Here is a 13,725-nt window from a genome sequence, read left to right on the forward strand (position 1 = left end):
CAATGAGGTCCTGAGGCCAGGCCTGAGTTCAGGCCAGTTGCAACACCAGGGAACCTTCTCAGTATAAGGAGAAGGAAAAAGGAGAGCAAAGCCATCTGAAGGGGGGCTGCCTTCAGTCGACACTGAGTTGACTTCTGAGCAGCAGACATCCCTCACAGCCTGTGCTGTGGCCAAGCGAGCGCAGAGGGGTTAAGAGCTGACCCTATCCACCTCCTGACCCCAGCTCCCAGCACCAAACCTGACCCTTCCTCCCTGAACTGCCCCTCCTTGCCTTGGTGAGCAGAAGCCTGGCAGCCCCCCTCAACTCCCCGCGATACACACACAGAGTTTCTGCTTCCCAAACATGGCTCAGACTCCTATGTATTTCTGCAGCCCCCAACTCATCCTCAGGTCAGCTGTTAGCCCAAGGCAGCCTGCTACACATCCCAGCTACATCTCCCTGTTCCACACAAGGCCAGACTCATCTCTCCAGAGCGGGCATCCACCTGCCTATTGGCACCCGGCTGCTCCTCAGGGTTCAGTCCCACCTGCTTAGTGGTGCCCTGGCCTCTTTGGGCTCCTCTTTCACAAGCCTGGGGACAGGGAAGGACCTGCCCTAATGCCTGATACTGCCTCTTGTTTAGGTGGGACCCTGGGGATTGGCCGCATCAGCAAGCCACTCCACCCTCAGACATAGGGCCCCCATACTTCGTGGATAGAAGGCTGTTTATAGTTTGGCCCCCATGGATGCTTCTCTGATATGCTGCAGTATGTCATGTGGTTGCTCTTGTCTATTTCCCTGTGGGAAGTGTCTAATGGTGCAGCGAGAGGGGTGGTGTGGTGAATTCCCAGGGGTCCCTGTGATGTCTGTCAAAGGAGCCATGTGTTTTGATTCAAGCTCCCATGAATCAGTCAAAGTACCACTCAGACTCAGAAGCAGAAAGCCTCATAGTTTAGACTGGCTGTGTGTAAGAGACACAGGATCACAGGCACATGAGGAAGATGCCCAGGGAGACAGAAGCCACTGCTGCCCACCGGAGACCATCAGTGCTGACCCTCTGAGCCCACTGAGCACAGTTCCAGAGCCAGTGATAAAAAGTTCCTGTTACTGCATGGTGCAGGCCTTGGCCCTCTGGGAATAAAAGGTCACAGGGAGTGTTGCTCCTCATGGTTGGTGCAGAGGCTCAGTCTGTTTGGAGAGACTATTCAGCCATAAACCCTCAGGCAGGGACACTTGAGACAACTTTGGCATCTGCTCTGTCTACCCATCTGAACTCGGCAGGGAAGCGCTCCAGGCTGGCTGCCACCCTCTGTGGCTTCTGAACTGTCAATGCTGTGGGCTGGGAAGGCCCTCAGAGCCCTCTGGGCTGCCATGGCTCCTGTTGCATGTCCTTGAGCCACCATGCTGCCCACACTGCCAAGGCTCTGTCCCCCTCGCTCAGTTCCCCATTCCCCTCCCTCACGTTTATACTCACCAGGCCATCATCGCCCTCTTCTCCCCTTAACCTGCCTCCTCTTTCCCGCCTCCACCCGCTCGTCTGTCCCTGTAGTCACTTGGAGTCTCCTGGCTTGGCACAGGCTCAAAGCCTAAGCTCTGGACATAATGAAAAGTGGTGCATCAGACCAGCCGCCACTTAAATAATGTTTGGGTTCTTGTCAGAATGTCACGGAGTACCCTGTCATTTTGTTTCAGCAACTTGTCCTTCTGAACACGCAGTTCGCCTTATGGCATGCCAGCAGTAAAAATGTCACTTACAATAATTACTTTTTGGTGAAAATGCTTGCTGACTTCCTACCTTCAAGCTGTTTTTTACACAGTGGGGAGATAATAAGAAATGACTTTATCCTGACTGCTCAAATGAACACTAAATGGAATTTGGGTTATTATTACTGCGATAGAGGGCTGGGTATGGAAATTTCAACAGCAGATCGGATAAACTGTAGCAAGATTTGTCTTGGAAGATTAGAGCCAGTATGCATTTTCAATTGGCTTCTACAGAAAACTTAAGGCAGTTGTCTGTCTGCTGTTTGGAAAATACAATATTTTTCCATAGTCTTTGCATGGTCCCTGGATGCCCTGTGTGTCTCAGAGGGTCTGGAGTCACCATTTTGCTCTCTGAACTTCCTAATGAAGCTCTTCTTCAGGATTCAACACCATGCAGAAAAATGAATCTACACAGCTCACTCTTCAGTGTAACACCTCACTGTTGCTGTCAACGTTGGATGGGTCTTGTCCTCAGCACCTCCTGCCCATCTTTCTGTCCCAAGAAATCCTTCCTTGTGCTTAAGGAACAGGACTTTACTTGCTTTCCTACTCTTTAATATTTAAGTCTATAATATTTCAAACATAAAATGGTAGAATAATACAGGAAGCGCCCATGTACTAATAACCCAACTTCAACCTTAACATTCAGTCATGACTTCATCCTTTTTTGTTATTTGCTTTTTTGTTGTTGGTGATAATGGAGATTGAACCCTCTGACCTACACTCCCAGCCCTATTTTATTTTATTTATTTTTTTTTTATTGGTGCATTGTAGTCTCTCTCTTTTTTTTTTTTTTTCTTTCTTTTTTACTAGGATGGAACCCAGGGCCTTCTACCTCCGGCTACACTCCTAGACCTATCTCATATATTTTTTATTTGCAAACAGGGTCTCACTAAGTAGCTGAGGCTCGCTTCGAACCTTCACAATCCTCCTGTCTCAGCCTCCCAAGTCCTGGGATTACAGGCGTGAGCTACCACACCCAGCTGTAGTAATACATCTTAATGGGGTACAAGACGGTAGAGGCATACATGCACACATCACTCATTTAGCCCTTCCCTACTTCCTACCCCATCCCTCTTCCTTCCCTCCTTCTCATATTTGGTTTAGTAATTGACTGATATGTTTGTGAATATACATCATAATGGAAGTTCCTTATTTAATTTTATTTATTTATTTATTGTGTGTGGGGGGGTACTGGGGGTGGAACTCAGGGGCTTTTCTACATCCGGGCTATATTCCCAGTCCTATTTTATACTTTATAGTCTCACTCAGTAGCTGAGGCTGGCTTCGAATCTGTGGGATCCTCCTGTCTCAGCCTCCCAAGCGCTAGGATTACAAGCGTGCGCCACCACGCCTGGCTCTTATTTTTTATTTTGAAACAGGATCTCTGAGTTGCTGAGAGTCTCACTTGCTGAGGCTGACCTCCAACCTGTGATCCTTCTGTCTCAACCTTCTTAGTACTTGGATTATAGGCATGTGCCACCATGCCCAACAAATGAAGAGCGCGCGCGCGCGTGCGCGTGCGCGTGCGCGTGCGCGTGCGCGTGCGCGTGTGTGTGTGTGTGTGTGTGTGTGTGTGTGTGTGTTGCTGGGGATTGAACCCAGGGACATTCTACCTCCAAGCAACACTCCAGCCCTGTTTTATTTTTTTATTATGAAACAGGGGCTCACTAAGTTGTAGAGGGCCTTGCTAAGTTGTTGAGGCTGACCATGAACCTGCAAACTTCCTTTCTCAGCCTCCCAAGTAATGGGAATCCTATATTTTTAAAAGAAGTAAGACTGTACGGATAGAGCTGAAGCCCCTCCCTAACTTCATCATCTTAGGAATAAACAGCCTATCTTGAACTAACCACTCGGCATTCCTGGCCTCACTGCTGACCTAGGTGCCCCGCCCTCCATGCCACGAGCACCCACTTTCCACCTGGAGCCAGCTCAATGCCGCCTCCATGCTCCTTTCTGCTCCTTTTGCCTCTGCCTCATGGGCTCCAGTTCTTAAATCTCATTGCTGCTGAGAGCATGCAGGGTATCATATGATCTCGCTAGTCTCCTGGTGATGAACACTATTGCCAGTTTTTTGGCTATTTCAGACAAGGCCTCAAACACTTGGTGCCTACTGAGTGTCCACAAGAGAGAAGTGATGCTTGGTTGAAGGCAGCTGTCTCTCAAAATAGACCTGTACCCAGCTGTGCTAGGATCCAAACACAGACACTAAAAATCTTAGTCGAAGGCCCTGGGGCCTTCTTGCTACGCATTCCTCAAACCCATCAGGTACTTCCTTACCCCAAAGCTTTGTATATCCTGCTCTAAATGTCTACAGCTATCTGCCTCCCTTCCTCCACCCTGCTCTTGCCAGTTTACCTGGCTGAATCTTATTCATTCATGAGAGTCACCAGAAACACTGGAAATGTCCCTCTTCAAGAGGTTACTCTCACCCCTAGGCCAGTGTCCCCACCCCTCTGCCATGTGCCCAATGGGTGGTCATTCTCTTTTTGATAGGTTTCATTTCATGACTGTCTTCCCTACCATGTGTGAGCCCAGCCAGGCAAGGCCACCTCTGACCCGCTGTCTGCCCTGTTCTTGGGGCCTGAGCCAACAGGATGGAAGAAAATGAGTGGAATGATGCCTTCATTCATTCTTCCTGCAGGCCTTCTTTTCCTAGTATGTTTTACTGAAGTATAACTTACACACAAATTCACTCTTTTCATGTATAGAACTATGATAGAAAGGTTTCTGTAGAGTTTTTTATATTGTCTTTTAAAAACTGCATTATATAAATTTTGACAATTGTGACATAGAATAATCCCATCATCCCCCAAATATCCTTCATGCCCATCACCCTTAACGACTACCAGTCTGTCCCCATGATCTTAGCAAGTCTACAAGAACATCTAGACCCACCTGTGGGGTGCAGCCTTTGGAGTCCATGGCCAGCATCTCAGTCATGTGGGTGAAATAGCAATAAACCACGTGAGATTTATGTTGAACGTAGACTTTGATATAAACAAGTACATTTCAGTACAATTTAATAACTACTCATTTAAGAAGTGTTCAAGTCATTACCATCAGCACAGCCGGCCAGTAGAGGTGGCCACCCCCTGGCTCAGACCTTCATGCCAACCTTCAAATGCCCCCTTTTTTCTTTTTGTAACTATTATTTTCAATTGTGTGGAACAGAGCAAAGCCTTGTTCTTACAAAGACGGTTGCTTTAACCAGAAGGCTCCATTTGCTACTTTTTAGAAAAGGGAAGTTGCTATTTCCTTTCTGGTGACTGTACTTCTAGAGTCACACAGGCCACCAACTGCCCTCCTTGTTCTGAGCTCTCAACAGTGGCTTGTTGACAGGCCTAGCTTGGTTATGCCAGTGCTGCTGCCAGGACTGGGGTGCTTTCTGGAAAGTTCTCTGAAGGACTCTCCCCTTATACCATTCTGTGAGCTTTGGACTCATGGTACCTCCAGTGGGTCCATTTGCCACTATCCATGCCTGGCCAAAGATGGCAGCTGATTATGCATTCTGTGACATGAGACCACAGCAGATCTGTGCATAACTGTGTCTGTCCCTGAATAAACCACCTCCCAGGAAGGCATCAGACACTGAAGCCCCAGCAGCTGGCCGCCGTGTTTCGCCGCCACACACCCACACAGTACAAGGCTCAAGTAGGGTCTTGGGCATGGTGAGACTGAAGACTGCTTTGTCTGCAGTCACGGTCAGGAGCTCAAATGGATACCAGTAACATGCACTGTGCTCTGGCTAGTTCTCTCTGGGCCCTTTATGGTGAAACACATGTGAGCCACTGGCAGAGAACCCCTGGAAAGAAGGAAGTACTCGGCCCCCCGAGACAGATCGTGAGATCTGCCACACACCCACCAGAACATAATAGGGAGACGAGAAAGCAGCCAATGCAGAGGTATATTAGCTAGGCGGCCATGATTTTGACCTTGCTGTGGGTTAAAGGACACAAACCTGAGAAGAAATCTGTTTATCATGTGGGGAATTCATGCCATCCCTGACAGTGTACGGTGAGCAAGATGGATGATCTGCCAAATTGGTCCCTCGCATGGGTGAATCGGGGCAAATTTACAGTACAATTCCTTTGCTGCTTCAGATACAAAAACAACATTTGCTGGGTTTTATATCCAGTTGTCTGGTGACCTGGGGGTGAGCAGAGAGAAGAAATCCGATTTGTAGGATTCATATTGCCTTAAAGATTGATACAGACCATTTCTGCCTTTCACGTCTGTCTCTTTTACATTTCTCACAAACCAGTTTGGCTCTTTTTTTAACCTAATTTTCCAGGCTAAGGAAACAGCTTTCTGTGACAGCGGCGGGGGGGGGGGGGGGGGGGCTTTGATTCTGGACAATAAACAGGTTTATTGGGTTGAATTGCGGTTGTTTTATTTGAAGTTTTTCTCTTTCTAGGTATTTATACAAAATGCTCTTTACATTTAGGATATATTTCCCATCCTCTGGTGTTCAGAATAGGTTGTTAATCTGAATCCAAAATATCCACCAAAGCACATTCCAATTACATGATAAAGTAAAATTAAATTTTTCCCACTCTTAGATTTTCTCTTTAGTCAGGTGACTGTTTAGAGTACCTGCTAGTATGCTAATGTTCCTGAGGGAACAGCAATCGGAGAAGACGCTGGAGACCCTGCTTTCTGTGGCTTGTCATCCCTCTGTGCCCAGCGTTCAGGAGCCCCATGACCATACCTTGCGTGGCCCTCTCGCAGGGTCTCAGTGGGCAGGGGAGGGGCTGTGACAGGCTCTGAGTTGGGCTAGAGGCAGATTGGTCTTGTGCAAGGGATCTCAGCACTGAGTCTCCTCACATTTTTTCTCCTGGACATTCTTTATCACTGAAAATTGGGAAAGGGCTAGAGTGTGTGTTCCAGATTTTAAAAAAAAAAAAAATTGCCTGAGCCAGGCATGGTAGCACATGCTCATAATCCCAGCATTTGGGAGGCTGAGACAGGACACCATTCATAGACAGCCTCAGCTACTTAGTAAGGCCCTTTGCAACCCAGTGAGGCCCTGTTTCAAAGTAAAGAATACAAAATAGGGCTGGGGGTGTAGCTCCGAGGTAGAATGCCCCTGGGTTCCATCCTCGGTACCAAAAAAAAATTTTTTTGCCTGGTTTTATACCCAGTTGTTTGGTGACAGGGGTGGAGGTGGTCTCAAGAATGAGACTCAAGCCTATTCTGTCAGGTTTTATAGAGAGACCATCACCAATAGAGAACGGGACTGCGCTCCGCACCACACAGCCACAGTGATCCCAGCAAGGCCAAGGCTCTCTCGAATTGGAGTGAGTGGACACCTGACTGCCCACACCAGCCCATCACTTCCAGTGTTGTTCCTAGTGTTGTGTAGATGAACAAAGAGCTTAGTTTTCCCAAACAAGCAGTGCCAGCAAGCCCAGGGCTTGGTGCAGATGGGTGTTCCACCTCTCTTTGAATCTGCTTCTCTTTTCCATTTTCTGCTATAGTTGGGGAGCTTCACTGGTAGTCACAGTAAAAAATTATATGGGGTCTTGAGACCTGAGTCCCTCTGGGCTGCTGTGGGGCCCACAGCCAAGGCCTGGGGCTAAGGGTCTTTGTAACACATCACAGGCAGCCCTCAATTAAAATAATCTGTCCATTCTTTTTGTTCTGGAAAATACAGACAAAATAGTTAACGCAAGTTATAATCTAGCTGTAGTCCTTCTGAATTATTGAAATTATAGGGTTTCATTAGAAGAAATCATGACCATGATAATGCATGATTAATATGACAAAAATATTTTAGCAGAATGCCCTGATATTAAGCCTTCAGAAACCTTTTATTTCAACCTCAGGTTTTTGCGTTTTGTTTTGTCTTAATGTTATTTTCTTTCTTTTAAGACAGAAAATTAGAAGTTATTCCCAGTCCAAAAAACCTATGAAATAATGCACAAAGATCACACCGTATATTTGTGGCACAGAATATTTAATTAGTATTTCCTAGGGAAGGAAAGTAGATGTACGTGGTGAAAAACAACTATTTTGAGCCATGGCTCTTTATGTTTAATTACAGAAAGCACTCCAAAGACCTCCGCCAGCTGCAGCCCTGCCCCCGAGTCCCCGATGAGTTCCAGTGAATCCGTAAAGAGTTTGACTGAGCTGGTCCAGCAACCCTGTCCTCCCATTGAAACCAGTAAGGATGGCAAACCACCAGAACCCAGCGACCCACCGGTTTCAGACTCCCAGCCCACAACCCCGCTACCTGTCTCCGGACACTCGACCCTCAGTATCCAAGAACTAGTAGCCATGTCTCCAGAGCTGGACACCTACGGCATAACCAAGAGGGTTAAGGAGGTGCTAACGGACAACAACCTCGGTAGGTTCGGCTCAGCTGCCAGGTCAGCAGCAGCAAGTCATTCCCTGTTCAAGGCCTCAGCCAAATAGGAGAAGGGGCCTTGGGCTGAGCCAGGCTACTTATAAGAAACCCAGGCCAAAGCCAGACATGGTGGCACACACTTGTAATCCCAGTACTTGGGAAGCTGAGACAGGAGAATCGCAGTTTCATAGCCAGCCTCAGCAATTTGTGAGGCCTTCCGCAACTTAGTGAGACTCTGTTTCAAAATAAAGAAAAAGATAGGGGTAGTGGTATAGCTCAGAGATAGAATGCCCCTGAGTTCAATCCCTAGTACCACAAAAAATAAAACACCAGGCAGGGGTGAATCACGCTCAATGGTATAGTAGCTGGCTGGCATACACAAAGCCCTGGGTTTCACCCCCAGTATGCAAAATAAAAAAAGAACAGGAACCACAGCTATGAGCACTAAGGGTCTCATGAAGGAGCTAGATTCCTATAGGTCAGTCCCAGCCTCCTGTCCCTGGGACCCCTTGGAGGATAGTCTGTGGGCCAGAGCAGATGAGGCTACCCAGTCATGTACTGGGACATACCCAACAGAGCCCCGAATCCGTGGTAGGCACCAGAGCTGGGTGGGATCAGCTGAGCCCCCAGCATCTAATGGCTTTGTGGAAGAGCCCAAGAGCCTGGGCTCCTGCTTCCCCTCACTGTGTCTGTGCTGCAGGGCGAGTGCTTGAACCCTCTGAGCCCCTGGAGCAATATACCTGTAACGGAGTAGTGAGCAGCAGCAATTCCCTGGCCAATAGTGACCCTCTGGTGTTCAGCATCATTCCCGCTGCCTCACAAAATCATTCCTATTCCCCAGGCCCGCCATGGGGCGGGCAGTGCCAGAGCACTGAGACTGTCCCTTTCCCACAATAGGAGACCCCAGTGGCTTGTCTGGCACATGCTGCAGCCTCCCAGGTTCTGCCCAAAGCAGCTCTCACAGGGTTCTGTGTCACTACTGGACAATACGCTCCTGCATTCAAGAGGCAGAGACAGGAGGATCATGGTTTGTAGGCAGCCTCAGCAACTTAGTGAGGCCCCTTGCAACTCAGTGAGACCCTGTTTCAAAACGCTTGTAATCCCCGCGCTTGGGAGGCAGAGTCAAGAGGATTGCACAGGTTCGAAGCCAGCCGTGTGCGCTGGCTTAGGAGACCCTGTTTCCAAATAAAAATGTAAAAATAGGTCTGGGAGTGTAGCCCGGAAGTAGAAGGGCTTCCAGGAACCCCAGTACCAACAAAAACAAAAACAAAAAAAAAAACTAGGTCTGGGGGTATAGCTCAGAGGTAGAATGCCCCTGTACCACAAAGAGGCGGGGGGGAGGGGGGAGGGAGAAAGAGAGAGAGAGAGAGAAGAAGAAGAAGAGGAGGAGGAGGAGGAGGAGGAGGAGGAGGAGGAGGAGGAGGAGGAGGAGGAGGAGGAGGAGGAGGAAAGAAAAGAGGAGAGAGGAGACAGACAGACAGACAGACAGACAGACAGACATCATTTTCCACTGCAGGAAAGGCTGAGACACCTACAGAGTAGCTGGGGCTTGTCAGGACCTTCAGGAGGGGCTTGGCCTGTCTGTCATCCTTCCCAAGGAAGGGAGTGGCTGAGTTGCACTTGGGTCGGTCTGGTGACCTGCACCTTGGGGTGAGGCCCTCTGGTCTGGTTGAGGCCACCCCCTGTACACTGTGCAGTACTTTGTCCAAAAGAGCATGGGCAAAAGCAGCATCCACTGAGGACGTTTGTAATTAAGTTAATTCATAAAAATGAAAATCTAGCTGTTGATTTTAGAACACAACCCAAGGCCCATATGTTCATTGGTTATTGAAATGTTCAGGGATTCCAAGACTTGAGTCATCCCCTCCTTCAGTCTTGTCACAAGTCCAAGGAAGCAGGCCCGATACATTACTGCTGCCCACTCCCGGATAGGATGCGCCATCCCATGTAAACATTGAGAATCAGCTGAAGAAAATTCTCATTTTAAAGCCCCAAGTGGCGAGATCACAGTTATGAGGCTGCACACATGCTGGAATCTCCTCTGGCTTCACCATCTCAGTCCCTATCCTCACTGGGCATGTCGTCAGCGCTGGTTGTGTGCAGCCAAAGAAGCAACCCACCGGCCCGCTCAACTTTGAAATGCTGCAAAGCATGCATCAGTGATCAGAGGGAAGACTCTCACCACACAGAAGACTGCCTCTCCTTTGAGCAGGAGCTTCCTGAAAAGCCCATAGCAGGTCACCCGGATTTAGCAATCAGAAGCAATCTGGTGGTTGTTCTACCTGCTCTTAGGTACAGCAGAGAAAGTAGCTGCCTCCCTGCAGGGCTCTGGGTGGAATGGTGGGCACAGAGAGAAAGCAGAGATGGTCCTTGTCAAGACCCAGGCTTTGTCAACTCCACCTGGGGCTTTGTGTGTTTAGGGATCAGTCACTTGAAATTCATGCAGAATCTGCATGTGCACGTTCCACTGGATGAGGGTCTGTCTGTAGCTTTCTTCAGGTTCTCAAATGGGCCTGTAACCCAGAAATGACCAAGAGCCACAGTCAGGACAGCTCTCAAAGTGATGCCGACACTTTTCCAAGAGTGATTGTTTGATATTCCACCCACCCCCCATACACCTGGGAGAGCCCAGCCAGTAGTGACCAGCTTTGCATATATATGCTTTCCTGACATAGCAAGCTCCTTGGAACCATGAGCTCACCTGATTAAGTAAGATTTACTTAAAACATGTGCAAATAGAAAACTGGAAAGAACTTGGGCTATTTACAGCCCAATTAAGAATTTGAAAGCAGAGAAACCACAGGTTTACAAAATAAGTAATGTCCTCTTCCCTCATGGTGCTAAGGATGGAAACCAAGGCCTTAAGTAAAAATGACTGAGGGGGAAAAAAACACAAAACTTAATTTTTCAAATTGGAAGCTTTCCTTGCAATAAATTTACTTGGAAATCCACATTTAATGGCTAGTACCATGTCATTTTCTTCCACACCTTTTCCAGGGGTTCAGAAGGCACATCTCCTTCCCTCCCCCTCCTCCTTTTCTACTGCTACTACTATTACTACTACTACTGTGTGTGTGTGTGTGTGTGTGTGTGTGTGTGTGTGTACACATGTGCTGGGTACTGAGCCCAGGGGCATTCTACCTTTGAGCTACACTCCCAGCCTTTGTTTTATTTTTATTTTGAAATAGGGTCTCGGTAAGTTGCTAGGGCTAACCTGGAGCCTGTGATCCTCCCAGGTACTGGGATTACAGGCATATGCCACCACACCCAGCAAGCCTGTTTCCATTTCATGGATGAGGGACATGATGATGGAGGGAATACGCCAGTCCTCCACAGTCTCCCTGCTCCTACAGGGAATTGGCACTCTCTGCCCTGGAATTCCATGTTCTGGACCCATTGCAGGTCCAAATGATGGCCTTTCTGATCCCAGCTTCCATTTTCACCTAATAAGTCCTGTTCATTCAAGCTCTCCCATCAGGCCATTCAGGTCCTAACGGATTCCAGTGTGTGGCTTTCAAAGTAAAGGGCCTCTTTACCTGCAGCCAAATGGCTCTCAGAGAACTGAACTATTCTTTTAAGCCTCTGATGAGCACTGCAGAGTGAGCACCGCTGGGCTCCCCACAGCCAGATGCCCTCTGATCAGCCTGTGAAGCAAGCCACTAACCTCCGCTGGGAGAAGAAAGCATACAGGAAGGGGTTTTGATCCACTCAAGCTCTGCTCAGCAAAGGCAGCTCAGACTGCAAGCACAGCCTGTAGAATGGGAAACCGCCTGCTTGTCAGAACTCAGAGCTGGGGAGCTCTCTCCTCCTCTTTACTGTTGTGACCCTGGGTCAAGTGCCCTGTTCTCCCAGCAGGACCTGTAACCTTGCTAATCATGAAAGGAGATGCAGACAGCCTCTGGTTAGAGATTGCCTAAGAGAGGGTGCCGTGTGCTTCTTCACCTCCTACTCTTGAGTCTAGGGACTTAAATACCTCCGAGAAACTGCAGGTGGTGTCTAGGCTCAGTTCATCCGCTACCTGAAGGCTTTTTCTAGAGAAGTGTCATTTGTCCTGTATGCTTAGAACGCAAGCGTAGCTCCAACTCCCTTACTAATGGAGCTGTTAGAAATCTAGCTGAAAAGATGTTTGGGGGCTGGGGCTATAGTGCAATGGTTGAGCACTTTCTCAACATGCACAGGGCCCTGGGTTCCGACCCCAACACTGCGAGGAAAGAAGAGGTTTCTAAAAGAGCTTACTCAGCCAGGCCCCAACTGGCCAGATTCCAGGCCATTAAACCCCTGCATCTGCTCTTTTCATATATATATATTTTATTATTGGTGCATTGTAATAATACTACATAGTGAGATTCAAATAACACATTTCAACCAGGCATGGTAATCCCAGTCCTTAGGAAGCTGAGACAGGAGTATTGCAGGTTGACAGCCATCCTCAGCTGCTTAGTGAGACCCTTCAAAACTTAGGCCCTGCTTCAAAATAAGGAATAAGCTGGGTGTGGTGGTGCACCCTTGTAATCTCAGTACTTGGGAGGCGGAGACAGGAGGATCACGCAGGTTCAAAGCCAGCCTCAGCTACTTAGACTCTCAGTAATTTAATGAGACCCTGTTTCAAATAAAATATAAAATAGATCTAGAAGTGTATCCTGGAGGTAGAAAGCCCCTGGGTTCTATCCCAGTGCCACACAAAAAAAAAAACTGAAAATAAAGAATAAGTAGGACTGGGGTGTACATCAGAGGTAGAATGTTCCTGGATTCAATTCAATTTCTAATACCACAAAAAGAAAGAAAAAAAGAGAGAAAGGAAGGAAAGAAGGAAAGATACTTTCTTATTACCCTGCACCCAATCTTAGCCTTGATGTCTACTTGTCCTCTCACACCCCTGGCTTTCAGTGACCATCTCTCCATTCTGCTTTTCTTCTAGGTCAGCGCTTGTTTGGGGAGACCATCCTCGGCCTCACCCAAGGCTCTGTCTCCGACCTCCTTGCCCGCCCGAAGCCCTGGCATAAGCTCAGTCTGAAGGGACGGGAGCCCTTTGTTCGTATGCAGCTGTGGCTGAATGACCCCAACAATGTGGAAAAGTTGATGGACATGAAGCGGATGGAAAAGAAAGGTAACCCTCTGCCCTCCACCTGATGGAGTGCCCCTCACTTACAAACAGTCCATTTCTTTAAGTCCTGTACACAGAGCCGAAGAGGAATACTGATCCCTGACCAACACGCTATAAGGCAGGACAGAGAGTTTTAGGAAGCCTTCAGCCAATGAGTACCTAGAGGACTGGGAAGACTTGTAACTTTTCCTGACCAGCAGCCCAAGTGTGATGATCCTTAGCAATTGGCAGCACAGCAGAGTGACACCCATTTGCTTGTTGTCTTTTCTTGTGGGTGTTAATAGCATCTACTGCTCATGTGCCACACGCTAGGGGCTTTCATGTGTTACTGGGGACAGACATTTTGTAGATCAGGAAACTCAGATTCAGAGATGTTAGGTGCCTCCACTAAAGTCACCCAGCCTGGAAACAGGCAGAGCAAATTCCCACCAGAACAGACCTCTTTGCGTTCCCACTAGAGATCTGCCTCCCTTGAGGGAGGGCTCCAGATGCATCCTGGTGCCATCTAGAGTGTCAGCCAGCATTCTT

At 48.2% G+C, this 13,725-nt stretch overlaps 1 protein-coding gene across 17 annotated transcripts in view; it reads left to right on the forward strand.

Moving 5' to 3' along the window:
• CUX1 (cut like homeobox 1) overlaps positions 1–13,725 on the forward strand; it is a gene marked incomplete at both ends in the record, with an annotated part of 398,444 nt that overhangs the window by 343,708 nt on the left and 41,011 nt on the right. For 8 of the 17 annotated variants that reach the window (XM_080702654.1, XM_080702657.1, XM_080702655.1 and 5 more), the window contains 2 exons: positions 7,791–8,093; positions 13,012–13,200. The exons of the other annotated variants lie outside the window; for them this stretch is intronic. In XM_080702654.1, coding sequence (XP_080558780.1) covers positions 7,791–8,093; positions 13,012–13,200 — 492 coding nt within the window. The remainder of the gene's footprint in view (positions 1–7,790; positions 8,094–13,011; positions 13,201–13,725) is intronic. 17 annotated transcript variants of the gene reach the window in all.

This window comes from Muscardinus avellanarius (genome assembly GCF_963383645.1).
Source record: "Muscardinus avellanarius genome assembly, chromosome: 10".
In the NCBI taxonomy this organism is placed as follows: Eukaryota; Metazoa; Chordata; class Mammalia; order Rodentia; family Gliridae; genus Muscardinus; species Muscardinus avellanarius.